Raw genomic sequence first — 25,763 nt, 5'->3', positions numbered from 1 at the left:
AAAGGATCAAATATCCTCGTTATGTTCTTGATTACATTTTTATAATAAGAGCGTTATCTAAATTAAATAGTAATAAAAGTTTTAATATATTCGGTTCGCTCAAAAACTTCATAACACTAGAATTATAGCATAAAATCAATCGTAAATATTGGAGAACAAGTATGTTAGAAATTTATTAATACGTCATAATAATAAAAAGACAATAGTCAAAATATATAAATCTATAAATAAATAAATAAATAAATTTTTGTGTCATTGCTGTTGTTGTTTTAATATATTATTATAAAATTTTTCTTGAGTGTGGCATCATTTATCAAGTTGAATCAGTTGTGTGTGACTTTTTGCTGCGAAATTTTCGCTCATCTCAAATTGTGAAACGAGGAACTAAAATAAATCATAATATTCCTCGGTAACTAAAATAAAAAAAAATCGTTTTATTTATTTGGTGTTCTATGATGTGTAATTAATATACAGGGCAGAATTCGGCAGCAAAAAGCAAATCGTAATCCTGTTGTGAAACTCATTGGAAAATTTCTTTTTGTCTGTCATCAGGAAAAAGTTTCCTATAAAAAATTGGAAGAGTGGGAATGAAAAACGGTGATAACTGTCAATAATTTAATTGCAGTCTGGCAGCGCTGACTGACCGAGGATTTTGCAGCACAGAAACGGAAAACAACGAAAATGACGGAGTAGTTTAATAAGTGGTGAGTGAATGTGATTGCAAATTAATATATAATTTTTATACCTTATATAGTGTGTTTCTAAAGTACTCAGTAATAATTAATAATGAAAAGGTATTAGAAAATTTGTTGAATTTTGCGTAAAAATTGTTAGTTGTGGAAATCTTATGAAACGATAGTGCATTTCTTCGACGTTGTGCTCCTCTATTTTGCCCTTCAGTCGATCCAATATTCGAGTTTTTATTTGCTAGCCCTCCCTTCGCACTACAGCCCAATCATCAAATAGTAAGATCTAAAATATAATTCCCTTGCACATTCATATTAAAATTGATTTATTCAGTTTTTTACGCAAACATATTCTTAATTATTTTCATTTCTCGAAATCCGAGGAATTACATATTTAATTGTTGTGCATGAGTGAGTACATACGAAATATGTAATAGGTTTGGACTAAATAAAAAAAATAAACGACGACAGCTAAGTAAAGTTAATGAAAAAGACGTGTGCCTTTGTTCCAAGATTTGTGCCATCGTTTTCACTGTATGCTTTGTCCGTCGCGTGTCTTTATTTGTGTATTCATTAGCTCATGTGTGTTCATCTTTTGGAAAAGGTGTGCAAATCATTTCTTAATTATGTATGTATATACATATATACATGTGCATATCAAAAGTTGTGCTGAAATGATTGTTGATATGATCGGACAAAAATATTTGAATCTCTTGGTAAAGTTTTTACACATTTACATATTTATATACAAGTATGTACCTTATCAAGATGAGAGCCTTACCTATGTATACGTTTTTGGGATATTAACCTCATTGGAATTTATTTAATGAAACAAGCAAAATTTGAAAAAAAAAATCCACAATTTCGTTATATTTTTTGCGTTTTGGGTTTACCGTTTTACAGGAAGGCGGAAAGGTACCGTTTTACTTTAGGTATTATTATAATAGGGTATTGTAATCTAATATTAATTATTATTTTGTATTGTACTTTTTTAAAACTAAAAGAAAATGATGTTTTCTTTCCAGATTTAACTCAGTAAAACATAATCGATAAAACAAGTCATCAAAAAGTGGAAGTGAACCACGAGAAATTTGAAGGTATGTAAAATAATTTATTAATGCATATATTATAGTATTATTTTAAACGTACTTGTTTAGATCGCGGGCTTTTGACAATATTAAATAAATGAAAGTAACTTACTTTTACGAGTAATAAAGTTGTTATATTGATGAAATCATATTCAAAAAATGCTTAACAATTAAAATAATTTATAATTGATTACTAATTACTTTTATGTGTATATATGTACATGTATTTTGTATATTTGTATAGAAGTGCGTTGCGAAAAACCCTCATTGTATGACTCTCGCAATTATGATATTTTTAATATGTTTCACTAGGTATAAGCACCCTTGATTTGTATGTAAATGTACAGACATAATACATTCAAATTATTTTTCTAATCTCAAACAAGTCAATACTTTATACGCAGTACCTTTGGATTTTTGGATTTTACTTTTTATAGCTGAACAGAGTGTTTTAATTTTGCCACGAGGTTTTTTTTTTAATCTAAAAGAAACACCGTAGTTTTGTAGACCCGACTCTCATGGGAACATCTTTTTAATTTGAGAAAGTATCTTTACGAAGTTTGCCACGGATTATTATCCAATCCATCGCTACAATCTTCGAACAAATTGTGTAGATTGGACAACTATAGGATATAGCGCATCGGTGCAATCGAAGTAAATGTTTACTAGTTGAGTTTAAAATCGGAGGTAAATATAAAGCGGATTTTACTATTTTACTTCAGAAAGGATTTGGCGGCAGGAATGTGTTCTGCCGTTACAATAACAACATCATAAAGCCGATTTAATTTAAAAATCTGTATTCTGAATAATTTTTAAAATTTCTGTAAAAACATCTGTACATTTATTTGTTCCATATACAATGTTCTGCTTTATTATGGCACATATGTTAATTTCATTATTTAAATTAATTATTATTTAATATGTTGTGTATATAAATTTTTATATTTGAAGAATTTTAATATTTTTTAAGTCTACTACATACTTTCGAATCATCTCATAAAATAGTTTGCACAAACATTTCAACTCTAGTGGCAGTAAATACAAATGTATTAAAAATCAAATCAAAAAAGGAATTGTTTATATAAATAAATTTTCTAACTTCCATTTATCAAAACTTCAAAATTTCAATACAAAATTATTATTTTTTTACTAATTCAATTGCAGATGGGGGACGTTGATCCAGAAACACTCTTAGAATGGCTATCCATGGGTCAGGGGGATGAGCGCGATATGCAATTGATAGCCTTGGAGCAACTATGTATGCTTCTGCTTATGTCCGATAACGTTGATCGGTGCTTTGAAAGGTGAGTTATTGCTAAGTATTTTTGGAAAATCCGCTTATTATCTTTTTGCATTTGCAATTAATTCAACATGTTCAATTTCTCACCGTATTACAACAGTTGTCCACCACGCACATTCTTACCAGCGCTTTGTAAAATCTTTTTGGATGACCTCGCACCAGAAAATGTCCTCGAGGTTACCGCACGCGCTATTACATATTATCTTGACGTGTCAGCTGAATGCACCCGCCGCATTGTGGCTATCGATGGTGCTATTAAAGCGATTTGCAACCGTTTGGTTGTCGCCGATTTATCATCGCGCACCTCACGCGATTTAGCCGAACAATGCATCAAAGTATTGGAATTGATTTGTACCCGTGAGGCGGGTGCCGTCTTCGATGGTGGCGGCTTAAATTGTGTACTCACTTTCATACGTGATTGTGGTTCACAAGTACATAAGGATACATTGCACTCCGCTATGGCGGTGGTGTCACGTCTCTGCACCAAAGTAGAACCGAATGCACCATGCATTCAAAATTGTGTCGAAAGTTTAAGTACACTGTTGCAACATGAGGATCCAATGGTAGCAGATGGTGCCCTTAAATGTTTCGCTTCTGTTGCTGATCGCTATACGCGCAAATGGGTAGATCCAGCTCCCTTGGCTGAGTACGGACTTGTAGAAGAACTGTTGAAACGTTTGGGCAATGCAGCGGGACCTATCAATAATACAACTACCACAACCGCTGCCAGTCCAGGTGCAACCACCGGCGCTTCAACCTCGAACACCAGCACGGGCAGTGGTAGCAATAACGACAGCATAAGCAACGTTACTACAACAACAGCTACGCAAAACAAACCAACTGCAACAAGTGATCCCTCAAGAACGTCACAATCGATTTCAACAACCATATCTTTGTTGTCCACTTTATGTCGTGGTTCGACGTCTATTACACACGATTTATTACGCTCCCAATTGCCAGACGCAATTGAACGTGCATTGAAGGGTGATGAACGCTGTGTGTTAGATTGTATGCGTTTGGCTGATTTACTTTTACTATTATTATTCGAGGGACGTCAAGCATTGAATCGTGTTGGCACAGCCGGTGGTGCTCAAGGACAGCTGGCAGCACGTGTACGACGCAATGATTCGAGTGCCGAACGTACACATCGCCAATTGATCGATTGCATACGTTCAAAGGATACCGAAGCGCTCCAAGAAGCTATCGAATCGGGTGGCATCGATGTCAATTGCATGGATGATGTTGGTCAGACCTTACTAAATTGGGCATCCGCCTTCGGCACGCTTGAAATGGTCGAGTATTTGTGCGAAAAGGGCGCTGATGTGAATAAGGGACAACGCAGCTCATCCTTACATTATGCCGCTTGCTTTGGCCGACCAAGTATAGCGAAAGTGCTATTAAAATATGGCGCTTATCCAGATTTGCGCGATGAAGATGGTAAAACACCACTAGATAAAGCACGCGAACGCGCCGATGATGGTCATCGTGAGGTGGCTGCCATATTGCAATCACCCGGCGAATGGATGGCTGCCGGTAATTTGGCGGCCAACAAGGACGGTGCTGACGATAATGGCACATTAGAACCGCGTGGTGATCCAGAAATGGCACCAATTTATTTGAAATTATTTTTACCGGTTTTCTGTCGCACCTTCCAGGGTACAATGTTGGCCAGCGTTAGGCGTGCTAGTCTTGGTCTCATCAAGAAAATGGTGCAGTATGCGCAGTCGGGTGTTTTAAAAGGTCTTTGTGAACCACAATTGCAGTTGGAGACGATAGCTGTTACGAGCACAAACGCGCAAAATTTGGGAACGTTGTTGGTGGAAGTGGTGGCCAGTGTGTTGGACAATGAGGTTTGTACATTGTTTCGTTTTATAAGTGCTTGTTATAATTAAAGTAACACAGAACTGCTCATTTGTCGTAGACGTCGATATCGGACCACTAAAGCGTACAGCTGTTATACAAACTGACCGATTAAAATCAGATTATTGAGTGGAAGATTTTTTACTTTGACAATATATTTTCACGAACTTTAGCATAGATTATCCTCCAACACAGCGCTGTAATCTCCAAACAAATTGTTCAGATGGGACCACTATAGCATTTATCTGGCATACAAAAAGACCGAACAATTAACATATAAATCCCTTTATAACATTTTATGCTATAAAAATAATAGCTGTTTAGGGCATTATAGCTTTGGTGGTGAAGTGAACGTTTTTTTTTTTGATTTTTTATACGCCGAAACCAGATTCCTTTGATACTTGAAACTTTCGAGGGAACGTTAAATTTAGTTTCACTGACTTCAAGACTGAGAACTTAAAACATTTTTCATTTATTATATTAATTTGTTAATTTATTTTACTTTTTCATTTTATTTAGGATGACGATGATGGCCATTTGGTGGTGTTAACTATTATCGAAGAACTAATGAGTAAAACACAGGATGAATTTTTGGATCATTTTGCACGTCTTGGTGTATTTTCTAAAGTGCAGGCTCTAATGGAGCCGGAAAATGAAATCAATGATGCCACAACAACTGTGCACGTTGGAGCTAACGCTATCACAGCAACGACAGTTGAAGATCAGCTAAATCAAAGCAGTAGCAGTGGAATAACCAGTTCCACGCAGCAAACTACTACAGCAACAGGTACATATATACAAATAATTTAGAAAAATAATATATATAACTAGTATTTGAAATGTTTAGGCATTGGTATCAGGGTTGCAAATAATGCATAAAAAATATTTCTGTTCCTCAAGCCAAGTGTGGCTCGAATTAATTACAGCTAAATAAACAGATTCTTAATTAAAAAATTTCTAAAATTTTCCAAATCGTATCGAAATTATTGAATTTTTTTATATCTCATAATCGAATGCTTTTTCCTTTTACACAGAAGACGCCATGGAGGATGCCAAAGAAATTCTTCAAGGCAAAGCTTATCACTGGCATGAGTGGAGTATTTGTCGTGGACGCGATTGTTTGTATGTGTGGTCCGATTCAGCGGCATTGGAGCTTTCGAATGGTTCGAATGGCTGGTTCCGCTTTATACTCGACGGCAAGTTGGCTACAATGTATTCTAGCGGTAGTCCTGAAAATGGCAATGACAGTTCAGGTAATTCAATATAGCATACCACCTACACTCAAGTTTAGAACAAATGCATATTTCTATTCGTTAAAAATAGCATAACAATTATTTTCGTTTTTGTATTAAGAAATATGTATATGCGCTTAGTGTGCACGGTTTCAATTAAAAGTTTATCCAAAGCAAAGAAAAGTGACTAGTAAATACCCAAATCTCTTGCATGGGCCTAATTCTTATCTAATATACCATATACAATATTATTGTTTTAAGTGTTCCCTACCAAATGCTTAATTTGTCTTTATTTTCACTATTTTTAAACCCCAAACAAATGAAAAACTAAAATTTTAAAATTCGCCGTAACTTTTTTACGGCTATAGCTTTTAGCTGTGCTGAATTTTGAACTTATATAACACTAGGCTCTATACTATTATCATTTGTTTTCAATTCATTAAAAAAACAATACACCTGTTTTTACGTCGTAGGAAGGGGTCGTGGCATGGATTCTGTTACTAGTGAAGGTGAGAGAATTTATACCTTATTTTTTTTTGTTCATTTGTTTACGTTCCTCATGTCATGTTTAGCTTTGTTGTTGTTTATTTTGTTTAATTGATTTGATGTTTCGTTGCATTTGTGCTTTTGTTATAATATTCTAATTGCGCGTCCATAAAATTATTTTGCTAAATTGAAATCACTTTAAAATTTTCATTAAATTTTGTAACTTATTTGTAATTAATTTGTAACTAATTTATATTAATTTGCGTGTTAATTAATAAAATACCGATGCAGTTGTATAAAGTGGCATTAACTCGTAGCGTCCATTATTCACAATACTAATTTATTAGTTCGTGTATTTTACTTAACACTTAAACCAATTAATTAATCCAACAATTATCCTTTGAGAAAATATGTGTATATTTGTATAGTCATCAAATTCGAGAGGGACTGACAAAAAAAAGAATCTTTAATATCGCCTTCAAAATAGGCTTCCGAGCAAATACAAGCACACCAACGCTTAAGTCAATTTTCCATACACTTGTTATAAGCCTCGGATGTGATGGGCTTCGGTGCCTTCTTTCGGTTTTGCTCATTTCTGAAGCGTTTTTCGCTAGATTTTGGACAGTTTCGAAGTCGTATTGATAAACCCACGTCTCATCACCATTAATAATATACTTGATGGATGTAGAGTACTCAGCTACGTTGTCAAGAATTTCCTTTGAGACCTTTTACATTGGCACACGCTTCATACCCAAAATATGTTGAGTCGACCCATAAGAAATATTTAGATTCTCTGCCATCACTCTAATGACAACCCGGCGGTTTTCAAGTACTGTTTCTTTAATTTTTTCGGTGAATCCTTTATACTACTCAAATACTTGTGGTCGTGAAAGAAAGTAGACTCCGTAAAGCAGCCTTTTCAACGATTCAGTAGACGCGATTCCATTGGAAACACAAAGTTACAAGCAAATCTGTTGTTTTATTTCATGGTAAAATTCGCCAAATAAAACTTTCACACTGATTGATATGAAAATCAAATTTCATACAAACAAAAGATTTCTCTAATTTAGGAAAACAAATTTTATCTAAAAAAAATATCGATTCAGTTTGTGCAAGCGGTTTCAACGGACCAAGTCGGGCCAAATTGGATCGGCTGGTATACATACATGGTCAACATCCGAAATGTACTAAAACGTTTATACAAATATTAGTGAAAAAAGAAGTCCTTTACATTATTTTAAAATTTGGTAAAAAGAAAACAAATAAAAACCATAAAAAATACAAATAATTTGAAATGCATACACATATGTACATATGTGTACATAAATAAGTTTGTGCCAGGTTTCGTTGTTATAAATATGCTAGAGCCAAAAAAAAAACACAAAAGTTTTAACTCAAATACGCGAAGCTAGTGGACTTGATACCTTTCCTCATGCCTATGTATGTATGTATTGTATAGTACATCTGTTTCCGTTGAGTGTCAAACGCAAAAAACTGAGAAATCGCTGACAAATATTTTGAAAGAAATAGATGATTGGACCTTAAGCTCATTTACTATTTATATTCTACAAAAAAAAAAAACATACATACATTTATATGAACCACAAAATGTATTTGAAGTATCTTTTGACCGGTTGAAAGCAAAAAATATCAAAAATGTGGATAAACCATGTATAAATATTATAAAAAACTACATCTGAACATCAAGGTTGAGGAAATTTACCATATAAACCATATACTAAAAGTCATTAAAAACTCTATATCAAAAATAAATTATTTATCAGCTCTACATCCTTTACTTGAAAGAAAACATTCCCAAAAACAAACTTGAGAGTTAATCATGCTTTAGAACACCCATTAATACAATATTTAGGAAACATTTCCTCGAAAACAATTGAAGTTGACATTAAAGCTTTTAATTTTACTTGCAATACGATCCTGGAAAAGGAAATTCGCATGGAAACACTTACCCTACATATTACTAAAGATTTCAATCACAAAGCAACAGCAAAAACAGTATTTTTTTCTTATAAAAGTACAAGGGAGAAAACGATGAATGCAAAAAAATATACAAGTAAAATATAAAAGAACCAAAAGACGTATTTCTTTATATATTCCTTCCCACGAACGACAGTCGGGTTCATGTAACAAGAAGCTTTGGAGCATTCTAATTTTCTTACTTCTTTCAAAATTCACTCTTGACTATTGAAGAAAAAAGAGTGGGTGTCTCTACGAAATGGAGATATAGTATTTGGTGTCTAGAAATGGTATTGGAGGCACATCATCCAATTTGAAAAATCCATCATATTCATAAGTGCTTTTTGGTTAAAGTTCGGTTTGGAGTAAAGAATATGGAATTAAATTTGAGCTTATGTGTAAGTCAATCAGCCTTTATAGAACCTTCATCATGAAGGAGGTCAGACTTATTGGTCTAAAGTCTTTACCGTTATCGTATGTGTTGTTGTAACGGAAAAAAAATTAATTAAGTAATTTCGAGAAATGGTGCCGAGTTGACAGTCCCGGGTCGGATAAAAATTCGGGTCCGGGTTACTTAGACCTGATTGTCGTGGGAACGGCGTTATCGTGTGTTCTTCTGCCCGGTGTAAGGCAAAATCACTCTTTTCATTTTATACAATTGTATACTATAAGAAGTGCACCTTTGAAGAGTATTATAACTACCGTTCAGCCGAAGTTAACGTTTTTACTTGTTTCGTTTTTTAAAGATTTTATTAATATTAATTTTTCATGCTCGTCAACATATTTTTATTTGCTTGTAATCTTACCTGGCCTGTGCAAAATTACGATATACACTTTAAAAATTCAAATACTTTAATTATGTAACTAATACAAGTTAAAAATCAAGCATGTTTTTAACAACGCATTGTCAATGATTGTCGAAATGTTTATTAAGTATTAAAAATTAAAATCAGATTGGATTAGACGAGATATGAAAATTAGTTAACGGTGTTAAATTCCAATTAGCAACAAAATTTGCTTGGATACTAGCTAGCTGTACGTTTTGAATTTACAAGTCGTGTCCCCAGATGAGTATCGACTTTCACATCGTAATATGTATGTATGTATATACTTGTATGTATGTAATATAACATTTATCCATCATGTGCTCTCTTTCATACAGAAAGATTAAAAAAAAATGTCTCTGTGTATTTTTAAAAGAAACAACGTATTTTATATTTTGGAGACACAGTTTTCATTTGTTTTCCCATAAAATCATTTATTTTTTAATTCGCATTTTCTACTTATAGTTTACAGTTGAATATTTTACATTTCAAACCAAAAATATGAATTGTCTATTATACTATTTTGAACTAAAAATAGACATAGGACTTAGTGTTCACCAAATTCTTATGCTAGCACCTACCTAAATCCAATCTAACCTAACATTTAACACCACAACATTGTCAATTGTCATTTTGTCTTATCAAAATCCATATATTAGCACCACTAATTTGTTCGTTAGCTGTTCCTTAATATTAGTATAGCGGATATATTAATAAAACTCGCAGTAACTGCATTAGAAGAAGCACACTTTATTAGAGCCTTATATATATATTTTTTTTCAAAACATTTCTTATGCACATATATTTATATTACCATTGCAGAAAACCGTGGTGAGTTTCTCGAGAAATTGTTGCGTGCACGTTCTGCTGTACGCCCCGGCACACCTTCGCAACCCATACTGCCGACTGTAAGCGTTTTGCGACTGGTCGTCGGAAATTGGGTGCTTCAATCACAGAAACCCAATCAGTTACAAATACACAACACTGAAGGTCATCAAGTGACCATTTTACAGGATGAGTTGCCCGGTTTCATATTCGAGAGCAATCGTGGCACCAAACACACCTTTACTGCCGAGCATACGCTCGGTCCCGACTTTGCCTCCGGTTGGTCCACCGGTAAGAAGAAGAAAATAAAAACCAAAACCGAAGTTCAGAAGACACAAGTAAAGAATTTAGCACGTGATCTTTATAATAAATACTTCAAAGCAGCACAAGCTGTGCCGCGCGGTGCTGTCGCCAAGCTCACCTCCATTGTAAAGCAAATCGAAGTCGCATTGGAGGAGCAACGTTTGTCGCCACACTCGAATTGGCAAGAGAAATTACGCACATCACTGAATGAGTTGGCCCAACTGTTGCACGAAGACGGTGTGGTTAGTGCGTATGAGATGCATTCGTCTGGGCTCGTGCAAGCCTTGGTGGCGGTACTCTCGAAGAATTATTGGGATAATGGCTTATCACGCAACAAAACCAATAAAATGCTAAAACAGCGCATAAATATTTTCAAACAATGCATCTTTGATGCCAAGCTGCCCAGCGGCGATGTACGCAACACCACCGCTAGCATATTGGTGCAAAAGTTGGTAGCCGTTTTGGAGAGCACCGAAAAATTGCCCATCTATATGTACGATGCGCCTGGCGCCACTTATGGTTTACAGATTTTAACTAAACGTTTGCGTTTCCGTTTGGAGCGTGCCGCCTGTGAGACGACGCTTTTCGATCGCACCGGTCGTACTTTGAAAATGGAACCCTTAGCCACAGTCGGTCAGTTGGCTAAGTATTTGCTGAAAATGGTTGCCAAACAATGGTATGACATGGATCGTTCTACGTACCATTATCTAAAGAAATTGCGTGAACATCGTCAAGGTATGGTCTTTAAGCATCATTACGATTTCGATGAAGAGGGTCTTATGTACTATATCGGCTCAAATGGTGGCACCTGTGATTGGGTGAATCCGGCACAGTATGGTTTGGTGCAAGTGACCAGCTCGGAAGGCAAGACACTGCCATATGGTAAATTGGAGGACATACTCTCGCGTGATAGCGTGTCGGTGAACTGTCACACAAAAGACAATAAGAAAGCCTGGTTCGCTATAGACCTCGGTGTCTATATAATTCCCAATGCCTACACTTTGCGTCATGCACGCGGCTATGGACGTTCGGCACTACGAAATTGGATGCTACAAGGTTCAAAGGATGGTATCACTTGGACTACGCTCGTTACACACACGGATGACAAGAGTTTGGTGGAGCCCGGTAGCACTGCTACGTGGCCCATAGTGTGTGCACCCGATGAGATGCATGGTTTCCGTCACATACGCGTACAACAGAATGGACGCAATGCCTCGGGTCAGACACATTATCTCAGTCTTAGCGGTTTCGAGATTTATGGACGCGTGGTGAGCATCTGCGATGATATTGGTAAAGGCGCCAAGGAAGCAGAGGCTAAAATACGCAAGGAGCGTCGTCAAATACGCGCACAACTCAAGCATATAACGACGGGCGCACGTGTAGTGCGCGGCGTTGATTGGCATTGGGATGATCAGGATGGTTGCTGTGAGGGCACCGTTACTGGCGAGATACACAATGGTTGGATCGATGTGAAGTGGGATCATGGTGGACGTAATTCCTATCGTATGGGTGCCGAGGGTAAATATGATTTGAAATTGGCAAACTGCGACAATTTATCCATGTTCGAGGGTGGCACATCAATTGCACCGGTGACTGCTGTTACAGCAGCCGGCCAAACAGCAGGTGCGGCTGGGGGCAAAAAATTCGAAAAGGCCGGCACGCTTACATCACGCAAGTCCAGCTCGACGCCATCACTGCCCGAAGCTACTGAAATCAATCGAAACACGGAAGTGCCTTCAGATCAGGCAGCATCCGCTGATAACTTGGCTTGGAAGCAAGCTGTTGAGGCTATCACTGAAAGTGTCTTTAGTTCGGCCAAGACGCAAATGCTCAATTCCACAGCCGGCAATAGTGGTGATGATGGTGAAAGCAGCGGCATGGGCAGTTCGGCAACAACTGGTGGTAGCGGTGTTAGCTTATTACGTGAACGTGAAAATATTGCCGATCTTTCGGCCATTAACAACTCGATGCAGGCTATTAATGCGAATGTTGTCTCCGACTTGGCTACAATAACCGAAAATTTGGTGTTGACTGAGGCGAATACGTCTAATGTCAGTGGCAGCACAGTGAGTTCCTCAACTGGTTACGGTGGCACTGGTGGCAGTAGCAGCCGTAATGCTTTGGCCGCTATATTTGGCAATGCCGGCGTGGTTGGCACTCAAGCAACGGGTGGCGTTTCAAGCACATCAGCAACGCCATCAAACACTACTGGTCCGTTACTGCGTAGCGTATCGTTGCAACAAAGCAGCGATGAACCGAAATCTACAAATATTGAGGCCAACAATAAGATGAATGCCAATAATTCGGCAAGCGCCAGCGGCAGCATGGGTAAGGGGCTTTTAGTTAATTTACGCGCGAATACATCAGCTGGTCAGCGTGTGTCACAGTTCTCATCGGAGGCTTTGGAGATGATCGATAAAATGCGCGATGGTGTCGACATGATACGCAACAACACCAATAATATCCTATCTTCGGATATACTTTCACTCTCGGCGGCAAATTTAATGACATCAGCCGTTAAGTTCTCAAATGTGACCGGTAAGCCTGAAAGCGGCACCGATCAGCTCTCCACAGACACCTCGGGCACTTCGGTGGTGGTCGATTGCAGCGCTACCGCAGTCGAGAAGTCTGTACGCACGCCCGCTCTGAAGGTCGACACAGAGAAACGCAATAATATTGAATTGGCAGAATATAAAAACATCTCCGGTATACCCAGCACTACATTGACCACCAATAGATCGACTAGTGTTAGCGAACAACAAGCTCAACAGCTACAACCACCACCACCGCAGCTTGAAGTTGACCAACAGCATACGGGCGACTTACAACCTGTTGACAATACACAGCAATTGGGCGGCTCCGCCGATAATGTTAATGTCTCCGTGTCGAATCAAATGAGTGTCAGTGTGCCTAATCTGACTACGACATCTGTTTCGGAGACCACCTCACAATCTGAAGTTACCAGTCATACTGGACTTCTGGAGACTTTTGCCGCCATGGCACGACGTCGCACCTCGCAAGGCACAACAAATCTGCAGAACAACCAAATGATCAGCTCCAATTCGAATTCAAATGAGCGCAATAATCAGAGTGTTGGCACCAGCTCTTTCTTCCCGCGTGGACCGAATTCGGTAACGAGCCTCGTTAAATTGGCATTATCAAGCAATTTCCACTCGGGTCTTTTGAGCACCGCCCAAAGTTATCCAAGTCTCTCGTCTAATAATGCCGGTATGTTATTTACGCTTCATATTATTACTCTTTAGATTGATAACGGTATATACATATTTCACACATAAAATATCTTGTTTTGCTTTTTAATTAAAACGGTTTATGAATATTTTTTTTTTTTTAATAAATTATTATATTTTTATTTTTTTCTTACTTAATTTTGATTAATTATTGTCTTTCTTCACTAATTTTTAATTAAATATTATTCTTATTAATTAATTATTTTTTAATTATTATTATTAATCAATTAATTTTTTTAAATTTATGTCCATAATAGGCAACAGTAGTGGTTCAAATACTGGCACAGCTGGTAATGGCAACTCCTCTGCTGGTCAACAAGTTCAAACATCTATAAATCCGGCATTAACGATGAGTCTCACATCAACATCGAGTGATAGCGAACAAGTTTCATTAGAAGATTTCTTGGAGAGTTGTCGTGCACCAGCTTTACTTGGCGATATGGACGATGACGATGAAATGGACGAAGACAACGATGATGAAGAGAACGAAGACGAATACGAAGAAGTTGGAGTAAGTCGATTGGTAATTCTGTTGCAATCTTAATGCACTTTTTTACTTTTTTTATTTATGTGCTTTTCCTGTCTGTATGCGTCTTCTTACTTTTATATAAGTTACTGTATAAATACATTCACAGCAATCGTGATTATAGAATCGTTTAAATTGTTCATAAATACGAAATTGTTGTGTTTTTATTAGTACTCGTAGTCTGTTTCATCTATGTATTTCAAAGAATATATTAAGCTTGCCACGAAGTTTGTAAAATCCAGAAGCATAAGTCAGATACTTTATAAAGTATATTGTATATACTTAGCGTGCCGAGTTGAGTCGATTTAGTCCTGTCAGTCTGTCTGTTTGTTGTATATACTCGAACTTGTCTCTTAGTTTTTGAGATATCGTCCCTTCCTCACCAAGGAGCTGCAAATTGAATTGAAATCAAATTCTTTCATGAAAAACTTTTTTATTTGAAAGGATGTCTTCCTGAATTTTGGCATACATTACTATTTGAGGTATCGCAATAGTCTCCGTACATATTGTTCTGATCAGACAACTATAGCTTATAGCTGCGTTTCAAACCGATCGTTCAAAATCAGAATAAATATCTTTTTACATACTTTTATGCTATAAAAAGTGCACTTGTAAAGGGTATTAGAGCTTCGGTACAGCCGAAGGTTACTGTCAATCCCCTGTACTACAGAATGTATTCCAGTATTTCGCAAAGCTTTGTGTATTTTAATGTTAACATTTTGTAACAGAATTGTCAACTACATAAGTCTTTCTTTCGCCATTTAGAACACATTGCTGCAGGTGATGGTTTCTCGCAATTTGCTGACTTTCATGGACGACGAGACCTTAGAAAATCGTTTGGCCGGCGTGAGCAAGCGCAAATCGTGGGATGATGAATTTGTGCTAAAGCGTCAGTTCTCCGCACTGATACCAGCCTTCGATCCCCGCCCTGGACGTACTAATGTCAATCAAACATCAGACTTGGATATACCAGCACCGGGTACCAGTGCTGAATCGCTGCGTCAAGATGAGCATGTACCGCTACCACAGCCAGTACTGTCGTTGGTACTGCGTGGACCCAGCATAGGTGGTGTACCAGATGTCGAAATCGAATTGAGTAATAGCGAGTGGACGATATTCCGTGCCGTGCAGGAGCTTTTGCAAGTTTCGCAATTGAACAAGACAGATAAGTTTCGCAAAGCCTGGGAACCCACGTACACCATTGTCTATCGCGAGGTGACGCCACAAGAGTGCATTAGCGGCGGCATCAGTGGTACTGTTATGGAGTGTGACGATGGTCCGAATACACCAGTGGTATCGTCAAAGAGCGGTGCATCTACGCTCTCACCAAATTCTCCCATACGCGGGGAATTCACAACATCTGAAAATGTCACTTGCTCAGTTGATGATGTCTTGCAGTTGCTTAGCCAATTGAATGCGCTCAATCAAAAGGAGAGCATAACCGAAGCAGTAAATACAACAACCGCTAGCGCTGACACAAATACAACAGCTGGCGGCAATCTGCCACACGAACTTTTTATGAGTAAGAAAATCACAAACAAACTACAACAACAGATACAGGACCCCTTGGTGTTGGCAAGCAATTCTTTGCCCAATTGGTGTGAAGATCTCAATCAGTCTTGTCCGTTCCTGTTTCCATTCGAAACACGCCAGCTATACTTCAATTTCACTGCATTTGGAGCTTCGCGTAGTATTGTTTGCCTACAATCGCAACGTGATGTCACCTTGGAGCGCCAACGCATGCCCGGACTCAGTCCACGACGTGATGATCAGCACGAGTTCCGTGTCGGCCGTTTGAAGCATGAGCGCGTTAAGGTGCCACGCAATGAGAATCTGCTCGAGTGGGCCATGCAGGTGATGAAAGTGCACTGCAATCGCAAGTCAGTGCTCGAGGTGGAATTTGTGGGCGAACAGGGTACTGGTCTGGGACCGACACTGGAGTTCTTTGCACTGGTAAGTTAAAACTGGTAACTATAAAACATAAAAAATTAATATTTATTTTTTTTTTTTTTCAGGTCGCAGCTGAACTACAGCGCACCGATCTCTGCATGTGGCTGTGCGATGACGCCGATCTGGAGTTACCCGACAAAGCTCAAAGCGATCAAACTGAACATCTAATAGCCAACGATGATATTAAGCCAGTCGGTTATTATGTGAATCGTCGCGAGCACGGTCTTTTCCCAGCGCCATTACCGCAAAATTCGGAAATTTGCGATCGTGTATCGAAATACTTTTGGTTCCTTGGTGTATTCTTAGCTAAAGTGCTGCAAGATATGCGTTTAGTGGATTTACCACTTTCGAACTCGTTCCTAAAATTATTATGCCACAATAAAGTGCTATCACGTGGTGTACATCAGATTCAATCGAATCCTGTCTCCGAAGATCCGATGACCTCATCCGTTGTATCTGAGGATTCCGAATTGGCCGAAACTTGCTCGAAACTATTAAGTGGTGTCGGTGGTAATACCAACACGGAATATAACAACACCACCCCTACCAGTTGGTATGATGGTATTTTGGCTTATGAAAATCTCGCCGAAATCGATCCGATACGGTATGAGTTTATAAGAGAATTGCAGGAGTTGGTTGCACGCAAACAGGCTGTTGAGAGTGACGCTTCACTCACGCCCGAACAGAGGCGTGAATACTTAGCCGCACTGAAATTACGTACTAAACGAAATGAGGAAATCGATTTGGAGGATTTAACCTTGACATTTACCTATTTACCCAGTTCTTCTGTTTACGGTTATCCGTATGCTGAACTGGTACCAAATGGCGCCAACATTGATGTTACGCTTAACAATTTGGAAGAATATTGCGATCTGTTGATAAATTATGTTTTGCAAGATGGCATTGCCAAACAGTTGGAAGCATTTCATCGTGGTTTCTGTGAAGTGTTCCCACTGAAAAAGTTGGCCGCATTCAGTCCGGCCGAGGCGCGTATGATGATTTGCGGTGAGCAACATCCGCAATGGACGCGTGAAGATCTCATCAACTACACAGAACCCAAACTTGGTTACTCCAAAGACAGGTAAGTGTTAGAACACTCGAGAATACGGAAGATTATTAGTTATTGACGGCATTTAGTGTTGTAGGGTAGAAAGCTTGTCAGAGAGCATTCGACTTTATCGATGACAAGCATTTTTTATTTCTACTTATACAGTTGTTATAGCATGCACAGGATGGATATAGGTATTAAGTGTGCCGAACTGAGTCGATTAAGCATTGTCCGTCTGTAGTATATATGCGACCTTGTCACCCAGTTTTTGAAATATGGACCTGATAATATGCACACGTCCTTTTCTCCTGAATAAGGAATGTTTGTAGTTGTTGTTGTTGTAGCACAGATTGTAGGTGCCGTTCCGATTACTTTGATCCAACTGTCGTGGGAATGGAATAAGAATTTGTCATGACTGCTGACTACCACTATAGCATATTGCGACTTTATAAACTGAACGATCAAAATCAGTTCTTGTACGGAAATCTTTTTATGGGCTGATAATGTATTTCTACCCTTTGCCTTATTTAGCAAGTAACGTAGGGTATCTCTGATTGAAGGAGAGATGGTGAATAAAACACCGCCTCGAGTTGATGAACTTCAACAACCCTTTGCCTTATTTAGCAAGTAACGTATAGGGTATCTTTGATTGAAGGAGAGAGGGTGAATAAAACTCGGCCTCGAGTTGATGAACTTCCCTGAACGCATCAAGTAACACCAAAAGAGAAATTATCCCTATCCCTATTAGAATTGAGATAAACAGATACTGTCTATGAGATAAATACTTGTAGATACGTACTCTAGTTTACGCGGCGACAGAAATCTGAAAAATTTGCAAAGATTTGAAAATGAAAATATTAGATTTTTTATATTGCAAATATATTTTCATATATACATACTTATATACTAATATGGAATTAAAACTTGTTTTTTTTGCAGCCCTGGCTTTTTGCGTTTTGTCAACGTACTAATGAGTATGACCGGACCCGAGCGTAAGGCGTTCCTACAATTCACCACCGGCTGCAGTAGTCTACCACCAGGCGGTCTAGCTAACTTGCATCCACGTTTAACAGTCGTACGTAAAGTAGATGCCGGCGATGGTAGTTATCCATCGGTAAACACCTGTGTGCATTACCTTAAGCTGCCCGATTATCAGACCGAGGAGATAATGAAAGAGCGTTTACTGACTGCAACAAAAGAGAAAGGATTCCATTTGAATTAATATACATACATAACATACAATATGTGTTTAAATAATTTACTTACATACGTCTCTATACATATTAATCTTAAGCATTTGCCGAAATTTCAAATTGGGCGTTAACATTGTTAGGCGTTTCTACGAGAACAATTGAACAATTTTCAGTTGATGATGATGAAATTGTTTTATCTTTTATCTTTATTCTCTGCTGAGTTTATTACTACTATTATTATTATAATTATAATTATTATTTTTTTTTTGATGTATAAATTTAGGAAGTGTAACTTACATATATACGCTATATATTTAAAAAAACAGGAAATTTTCTTAAAATAGCACGTCAAAGAAAAAGTCAACGAAACGACATGAGCATTCTTGTTTTGTACCCAAATGGTGGCAATGTGTAAAAAAGTTAGGCAGAAACAACAACTAAAACTGTGTGTGTATGTAAGAAAAGAAGAAGAAAAAAACCAAATCTATGTAGAGCAAACAAACTAAGTAGTGCACCAACTAAAAGCAAAAAAGCAAAACTTTGGCTGAATATGGCACTGCAAGTGGCGCTTCAACTATTTCCTAACCAACTGCTGCAACATTATTACACAAATAGTTAAATAATAGAGAGAGAAAGCAAAAATAAAAAACAAAATAGCAAAATACGCGGCTAATAGCAAATTAAATTCACAGATGAAACTAGCTTATATTATGTATATACATATATGTTTGTTTGTTTTTTTTTCATTAAAAATTAATTAGCTTGTTGATGACTACCTAACTTACGCGTATATACAATATTGATACATACATACATAAATCAACTACAATACAATATTTCAATATTCACACAATTATATACTGGTGTATTATTAATATCACAAAACCACCAATAGCACAAATATTAAATTGCTTTCTAGCATTTGCAACAATAACAAATACTGTAAGTAAAATTCGAAGGCAAAGCATTTTTTTTTGTTGAAATTGGAACATTTCTCTTTGAATTTAAACTTTTTTTTGTAAAAAATTAACAGCAACTACAACAACAACGGTGCCTACTTTTGACACACCTGGCCAGAAATCGTCATGAAGAGTATTTGCGTGCAAAAAGAAAGTGCATTAATTTGTGCTGCAAACATGTCTGAACATGTTTTTAAATTAAAGTTTGAAGCAATTAAAAACCAACTACAATTTTTTAAATGCATTTCGCTGCTTGGTGATTTTCAAAACTTATACATATAATGGAATACTTGAAAAACTATATTGAAAACCAAAAAACAAAAGTAAGAAATATCATTACTGAAGTGTACCCACAATTTGATAACCACCAAATCCTTATACCATATACTCGTGCATAATATTTATAACATACATACATATATACATATGCTAAAAGTAAAAAATAAAATAGCAAAAACAACAACAACAACAATAGAGCTTTTTTTATAGCTAAAGAGAGCAGCATAAAGCGAGCTAGCGAGAGCGAAAGGGAAATGAGCGCAAGTAATCGGTTGTATGCGAGTGTTTCAATATACAATTTACACAAAACTTAACATATGTATGTAAATGTATGTAACACACAATATAAAAAAATAAAAACAATAGAAACATAGATAAGTCAAAGGATATAGCAGTCATAAAGTGGCGTATATGTAATGCCATTGCATCAGGTGGGGAAATACAGTAGCAAGTAATGTATGTTTGTATAATGTTTACACCTACATAAATACACACAGTGCTTATTGAAAATCATAATTTTTGTAAGAGAAAAATGTGAGAAGGTGAGTGGCTATAAAAAAGTATATGTTTGCCGCAGCGGTAATCGACCACAGCAAAAGAGAAAGCTATGCTTAAAAAATAATTAATAATTGATCACACACACAATGTTATTAGACATTTTTTCTGAATAATTTTAAAAGTTACTCTCTTAAAGCAAATAAAATCTTATCGGTAGTAAACAAATATGTAACAAAGTGTTTGTCATTTTAATTGCTGAAATAAATTCGAGGCATTGTGCATGGATAAGGTACAAAAGCATAACAGATCACTTGTGGCTTCCATTAAGGAGGCATCCCATCGTCCTTGTTTTGGGTCACTTTGTTCAATGAACAAATATTTCTACTCGATAGGGAGAATTCCACGTAGGCGATGTGATCGCTATTTGGAAACATGGATCCCACGGCCTTTATCCTGCGTCTGCAGACTGCTATGCAGTCAAGATGTTCTATAGTTTCAGCCTCCCTGTTGCATAACCGCCAATTTGTCATCTCCAGCTTGCACTGGTCAGTGTAGAATGCAACAATAGCACGAGTTCGTCCTTAGGGAGGTTCATTACGAGGGCGAGCTTGGTCTTACCCGGCTATACTTTTGTGACTGGGCACCCAGATGAGGTGCATTTTGTTACGTTCCGCTAGACTATTCAGCCGTCCTCTATATTCCTGCACTAGTAACGATTTGATCTCATGAGCAGAGATTGCTTTAAGTGCCGCTTGTCTATCGTTAAGTATGGTTATACATTCGTTGCGATAGTTGAGTGGGAGGTTAATCTCTAAGCACCGATATATGGCAAGGACTTCCGCTTGAAAAATTGTTGGAAAACTTCCCATAGGTATGGAGAGTTTGGTGCGTAGTCCTGCGACTCCTGCACCAATTTCCTTCCACGTTTTCGAGCAGTCGTATCACTTGATTGTACTACCTTTCTGTTGTCATTTGGAACAGTGTGTTTTTGGTTACCTGGTCGATTACTAGGTGAAGTTGAGGGGTTAGATAGTCAAACAAAAGGTTTTGGCCGAATAAAATCCGGATAAATTCCGCAGTATTATCGCTTCTTTTTCACATTAATTAAATTCAAGCAAAGACTTTTATAGGTTTTTTGATGTGCCGATCAATAGCTTTGAGTTCTCCAGCAGAGGCAGAAGTATATTTCAAGAAGGAAGGGCTGTTTCCACAACTCAATTCAGTAGTTAGAAGCTTTAAATAATACAAAGATCGAATAGGTCTCGTGTTTCTCCGTCCGCCTGTATATGCAAGATCAAGTTTTTGAGATATCAAATCGCAATTTTGCAAACGTGATTTTCTTTCTAAAAAGCAGTATATTTGTCGAAAGTGTCTATGTCGGATTTTTATAGGGTATATCTGCCATATATTGGAGGATGGAGTCATGTGTAAAAGTTCACGTATGTGAGGAAAGTTCTCTAATAGCCATATTGCTTAAGCAGCTCACGACGATCCGGTCTTTGACCAAGTGTCCTCTGAAGGCGAGCTAAAGTGAGAAGGCGAAACAATCCCTGCATAGGGTTGAGCGCTGGGTTTGGGACCTGCCACGTAAAAAAAAACACCCCCAATGAAAAATAACATTTCAGCTGCAACCGAAACTTTTGGTTTTCGGAAAGTGCAAAAGAACAGCTGGTACGACGAGGAGTGCCGTGTCGCAGCGGAGAGAAAACAGGCTGCCTACCTCGCAACGTTGCGGTGGACCACAACACGTGCAGAGTTGAAGAGAGAAGCGATACGCATTTGCAGACAAAAAAAGAAAGAGGCCGAAATACGTGAGTACGAAGAGCTTGAGAAGCTGGCCGACAGGGGTAATGCTCGAAAATTCTACGACAAAATGCGGCGGCATACAGAAAGTTTCAAGACCGGAGCATACTCTTGTAGAACCTCCAAAGGTGATCTAGCCACCGATGCCCAGAGCATACTTAGATTATGGAGGGAACACTTCTCCAGCCTGCTGAATGGCAGTGAACACATAGCACCAGGAGAAGGCGAACCCGATTCCCCAATCGATGACGATGGAGCAGACGTTCTATTGCCCGACCATGAAGAATTTCGAATAGCAATTAACCGTCTGAAGAACAACAAAGCAGCGGGGCCGATGGATTACCGGCCGAGCTATTCAAACACGGCGGCGAAGAACTGATAAGGAGCATGCATCAGCTTCTTTGCAAAATATGGTCGGACGAAAGCATGCCCAACGATTGGAATTTAAGTGTGCTCCGCCCAATCTAAAAAAAGGGAGACCCCACAATCTGCACCAACTACCTCCTTAACATCGCGTATAAGGCTCTATCGAGCATATTGTGTGAAACTGTCACACCGTCAACAAACTGATTGGACCTTCACAGTGTGGCTTTAGACCTGGAAAATCAACAACCGACCAGATATTCACCATGCGCCAATTTTTGGAAAAGAACTGTGAAAGGAGAATCGACACACACCACCTCTTCGTCGATTTCAAAGCTGCTTTCAACAGCACGAAAAGGAGCTGCCTCTATGTCGTGATGTCTGAATTTGGTATCCCCGCAAAACTAATACGGCTGGGTAAACTGACGTTGAGAACATCAGAAGCTCCGTCAGGATCAGGAAGGACCTCTCCGAGCCGTTCGATACCAAACGAGGTTTCAGACAAGGCGACTATCTATCGTGCGACTTTTTCAATCTGCTGTTGGAGAAAATAATTCGAGCTGCAGAACTTAATCGATCAGGTACAATATTTTATTTTTTTCTTTCTTTTCCCAAGTATCTTCCAGGCCGAAGTCTTAGCAATAAGTCGGTGTACAGAGATAAACCTCCACCGCGGCTATCGTAATGAGCGGATAACCATACTCAGCGATAGCCAAGCGGCACTAAAAGCGATCTCGGCCTACGAGATCAAATGGCTGCTAGTGCAGGAGTGTAGAGAACGGCTAAACAGCCTAGCGGAATTGAATCAGGTGCACCTAGTTTGGGTACCTGGTCATAGAGGCATAGCCGGAAATGAATTGGCTGACGAGCTCGCCCGCTCTGCAGCCTCCACAAGTATGGTAGGGCCCGAACCATTTACCGGGGTGGGCCCCCATACGATAAAGGAGCTGCTCCGCAAAGAGGAAAGAGAGGGCAGAGAAGGTCATTGGCAACGGGCGCATGGCATGCGGCATGCAAAGCTGCTGATAGGGGGGTACAACCTCAAAAGGTTTAAATCAATAATCAACCTCCCAAGGATCAAGCTCAGGCTCCTGGTCGCATTCTACACCGGCCACTGCAAGTTGAAAAGGCATATGTTCAACTTAGGACTTGCCTCTTGCTCTAACTGCCGGTTCTGCGACAGGGAACCTGAAACCCCGGAGCACCTGCTGATCGATTGCATTGCAGTCTGCAGACGCAGGTCTAAGGCCCTTGGAATTACATTTCCGGATAGGGAGCAAAATGCTAAAATTTATCGATTTGTTGGGGCTTGGTGAGTTCCTGTGAGTTAGGAGAGGGCACAATAGACCCAAGGTCGCAGTGCTTACCTCAATTAATTCTATTGTCTATTCTATCTTTTATAAGAGTGTACAGCTGCTGGCCGCCCCGCCGTTAGTTCTGCTTTCTCCAGACTGGACAAGCAAGCAAAACAAATGGGTCTGGCAGTGAACGAGAGCAAGACGAAATATCTCCCCTCATCAAACAAACAGTCGTCGCGACTTGGCTCTCACGTCACTGTTGACATTCATAAATTTGAAGTCGTAGATAATTTCGTCTATTTAGGAACCAGTATAAACACCACCAACAATGTCAGACTGGAAATCTCACGCAGGATAACTCTTGCCAACAGGTGCTACTTCGGACTGAGTAGGCAATTGAGAAGCAAAGTCCTCTCTCGACGAACAAAAACCAAACTCTATAGGTCACTTATAATTCCCGTCCTGCTTTATAGTGCAGAGGCTTGGACGATGACAACAACTGATGAGTCGACGTTGCGAGTTTTCGAGAGAAAAGTTCTGCGAAAGATTTATGGTCTTTTGCGCGTTGGCCACGGCGAATATCGCATTCGATGGAACGATGAGCTGTACGAGATATACGACGACATTGACATAGTTCAGCGAATTAAAAGACAGCGGCTACGCTGGCTAGGTCATGTTGTCCGAATGGACGAAAACACTCTAGCTCTGAAAGTATTCGACGCAGTACCCGCCGGGGGAAGCAGAGGAAGACCTTCACTCCGTTGGAAGGACCAGGTGGAGAAGGACCTGGCTACGCTTGGAATATCCAATTGACGCCACGTAGCGAAAAGAAGAAACGACTGGCGCGCTGTTGTTAACTCGGCTATAATCGCGTAAGCGGTGTCTACGCCAATTAAGAAGAAGATACGTCACGTTATATTTTTCAGTGGCATTCATTATTGGATAATATTCGACCGAATTGACCACGTCCAGCACGCAGTGAAGAAATATACCTGTAGCTGTACACAAAGACCGTAAATAGTCGATTCGGTGCCGTTTGCAACGACTGCGGCGAGATATGTAACGACTTGGCTTTACGTCGAGATCTTAAATTGAAGCATATAAAATACAGCTTGTGCAATACCTGAAGCCGCTCAACCTTCACATGCAACATCGCTTCGCTCTAAGGGCTCTTGAAAAATTCCAAGAATATCCGACGTTTTCGAGGCAAATTTTGTTCAGCGATGAGGCTCATTTCTGGCTTGATGGGTATGTACACAAGCAAAATCGCCACATTTGGGACGAAGAGCAACCTGAAGAAATTCAAAAGCAGCCATTTATCCAGAAAACAATATTTTGGTGTGGTTTATGGGCCTGTGGAATCATCGATCCATATTATTTCAAAAATATCTGTCCATGCGACGTATCCGTCTATGCCGACCGTTATGGTGCCATGATAACCGACTATTTGATGCCTGAAATTGAAGCTCGTGATCACGGCGACAATTGGTTTCAACAAGACGACTTCACTTCCCACACACCACATCAATAAATGGATTTCTTGAGAGAACACTTCGGTGAGCAGATAATTTCACCGTTCGAATTTTTCCTGTGGGATGTGTAAAATCTAAAGTCTATGCGAATAATCCCGCGTTGATTCAGGCTTTGGAGCAAAACATCACGCGTGTCATTCGCCAGTTACCAGTCGAAATACTCGAACAAGTCATCGAAAATTGGACCTGACGGATGGACTACATGAGACGTAGCCACGCCCAATATTTAAAAGAGATAATCTTCAAAAAAAATAAATGTCAAAGCTTGTTCTTTCGAATGTTAATAAACATTCCCCATTAAATTTAAAGTTTCAGTGTTTTTTCTTTAAAAAAGTAAGGAATCTCTTAATGGATCACCCTACAGGTAACTTGGGTGCAGGTAATGTTAATGTTTTTTCTTGTTTCTATTCCGAAAGGAAAGATGATTTTCCATACGTTTTGTTTTCTATCTGCTTTAAATATTTTATTTTATTGATTGAAGTAAA

The 25,763-nt window shown here is 38.6% G+C and overlaps 1 protein-coding gene across 6 annotated transcripts; it reads left to right on the top strand.

The window, feature by feature from the left end:
* Positions 1–316: 316 nt before the first annotated feature.
* On the top strand, positions 317–19,402 carry LOC105223758 (E3 ubiquitin-protein ligase Ufd4). Of its 6 annotated transcripts, none has more exons than XM_011201577.4 (12): positions 317–704; positions 1,712–1,783; positions 2,939–3,078; positions 3,175–4,924; positions 5,454–5,721; positions 5,969–6,187; positions 6,640–6,675; positions 10,276–13,809; positions 14,087–14,340; positions 15,121–16,308; positions 16,371–17,386; positions 18,293–19,402. In XM_011201577.4, exons 3-12 carry the CDS (start codon positions 2,939–2,941, stop codon positions 18,573–18,575), a joined length of 8,688 nt encoding a protein of 2,895 aa, XP_011199879.2. In that variant the 5' UTR covers positions 317–704; positions 1,712–1,783; the 3' UTR covers positions 18,576–19,402. The 6 variants fall into 6 exon arrangements, with proteins under 6 accessions (XP_011199879.2, XP_029405090.2, XP_011199878.2 ...); XM_029549230.2 differs by having other exon boundaries at positions 14,087–14,352; XM_011201576.4 differs by having other exon boundaries at positions 317–794; positions 14,087–14,352.
* Positions 19,403–25,763: the final 6,361 nt, after the last annotated feature.

Source organism: Bactrocera dorsalis, chromosome 1, assembly GCF_023373825.1.
Source record: "Bactrocera dorsalis isolate Fly_Bdor chromosome 1, ASM2337382v1, whole genome shotgun sequence".
Classification (NCBI taxonomy): Eukaryota; Metazoa; Arthropoda; class Insecta; order Diptera; family Tephritidae; genus Bactrocera; species Bactrocera dorsalis.
This window is presented reverse-complemented; position numbering and strand designations above follow the sequence as displayed.

What these genes read in the sequence shown, in the direction of transcription:
- LOC105223758 (XM_029549230.2), top strand. Translation starts at nt 2,939, where the DNA reads ATGGGGGACGTTGATCCAGAAACACTCTTAGAATGGCTATCCATGGGT. An exon ending in GCAAACTACTACAGCAACAG is followed by an intron (nt 5,722 to 5,968) that starts GTACATATATAC and finishes CCTTTTACACAG; the next exon opens with AAGACGCCATGGAGGATGCC. An exon ending in AAGTTGGAGTAAGTCGATTG is followed by an intron (nt 14,353 to 15,120) that starts GTAATTCTGTTG and finishes TTCGCCATTTAG; the next exon opens with AACACATTGCTGCAGGTGAT.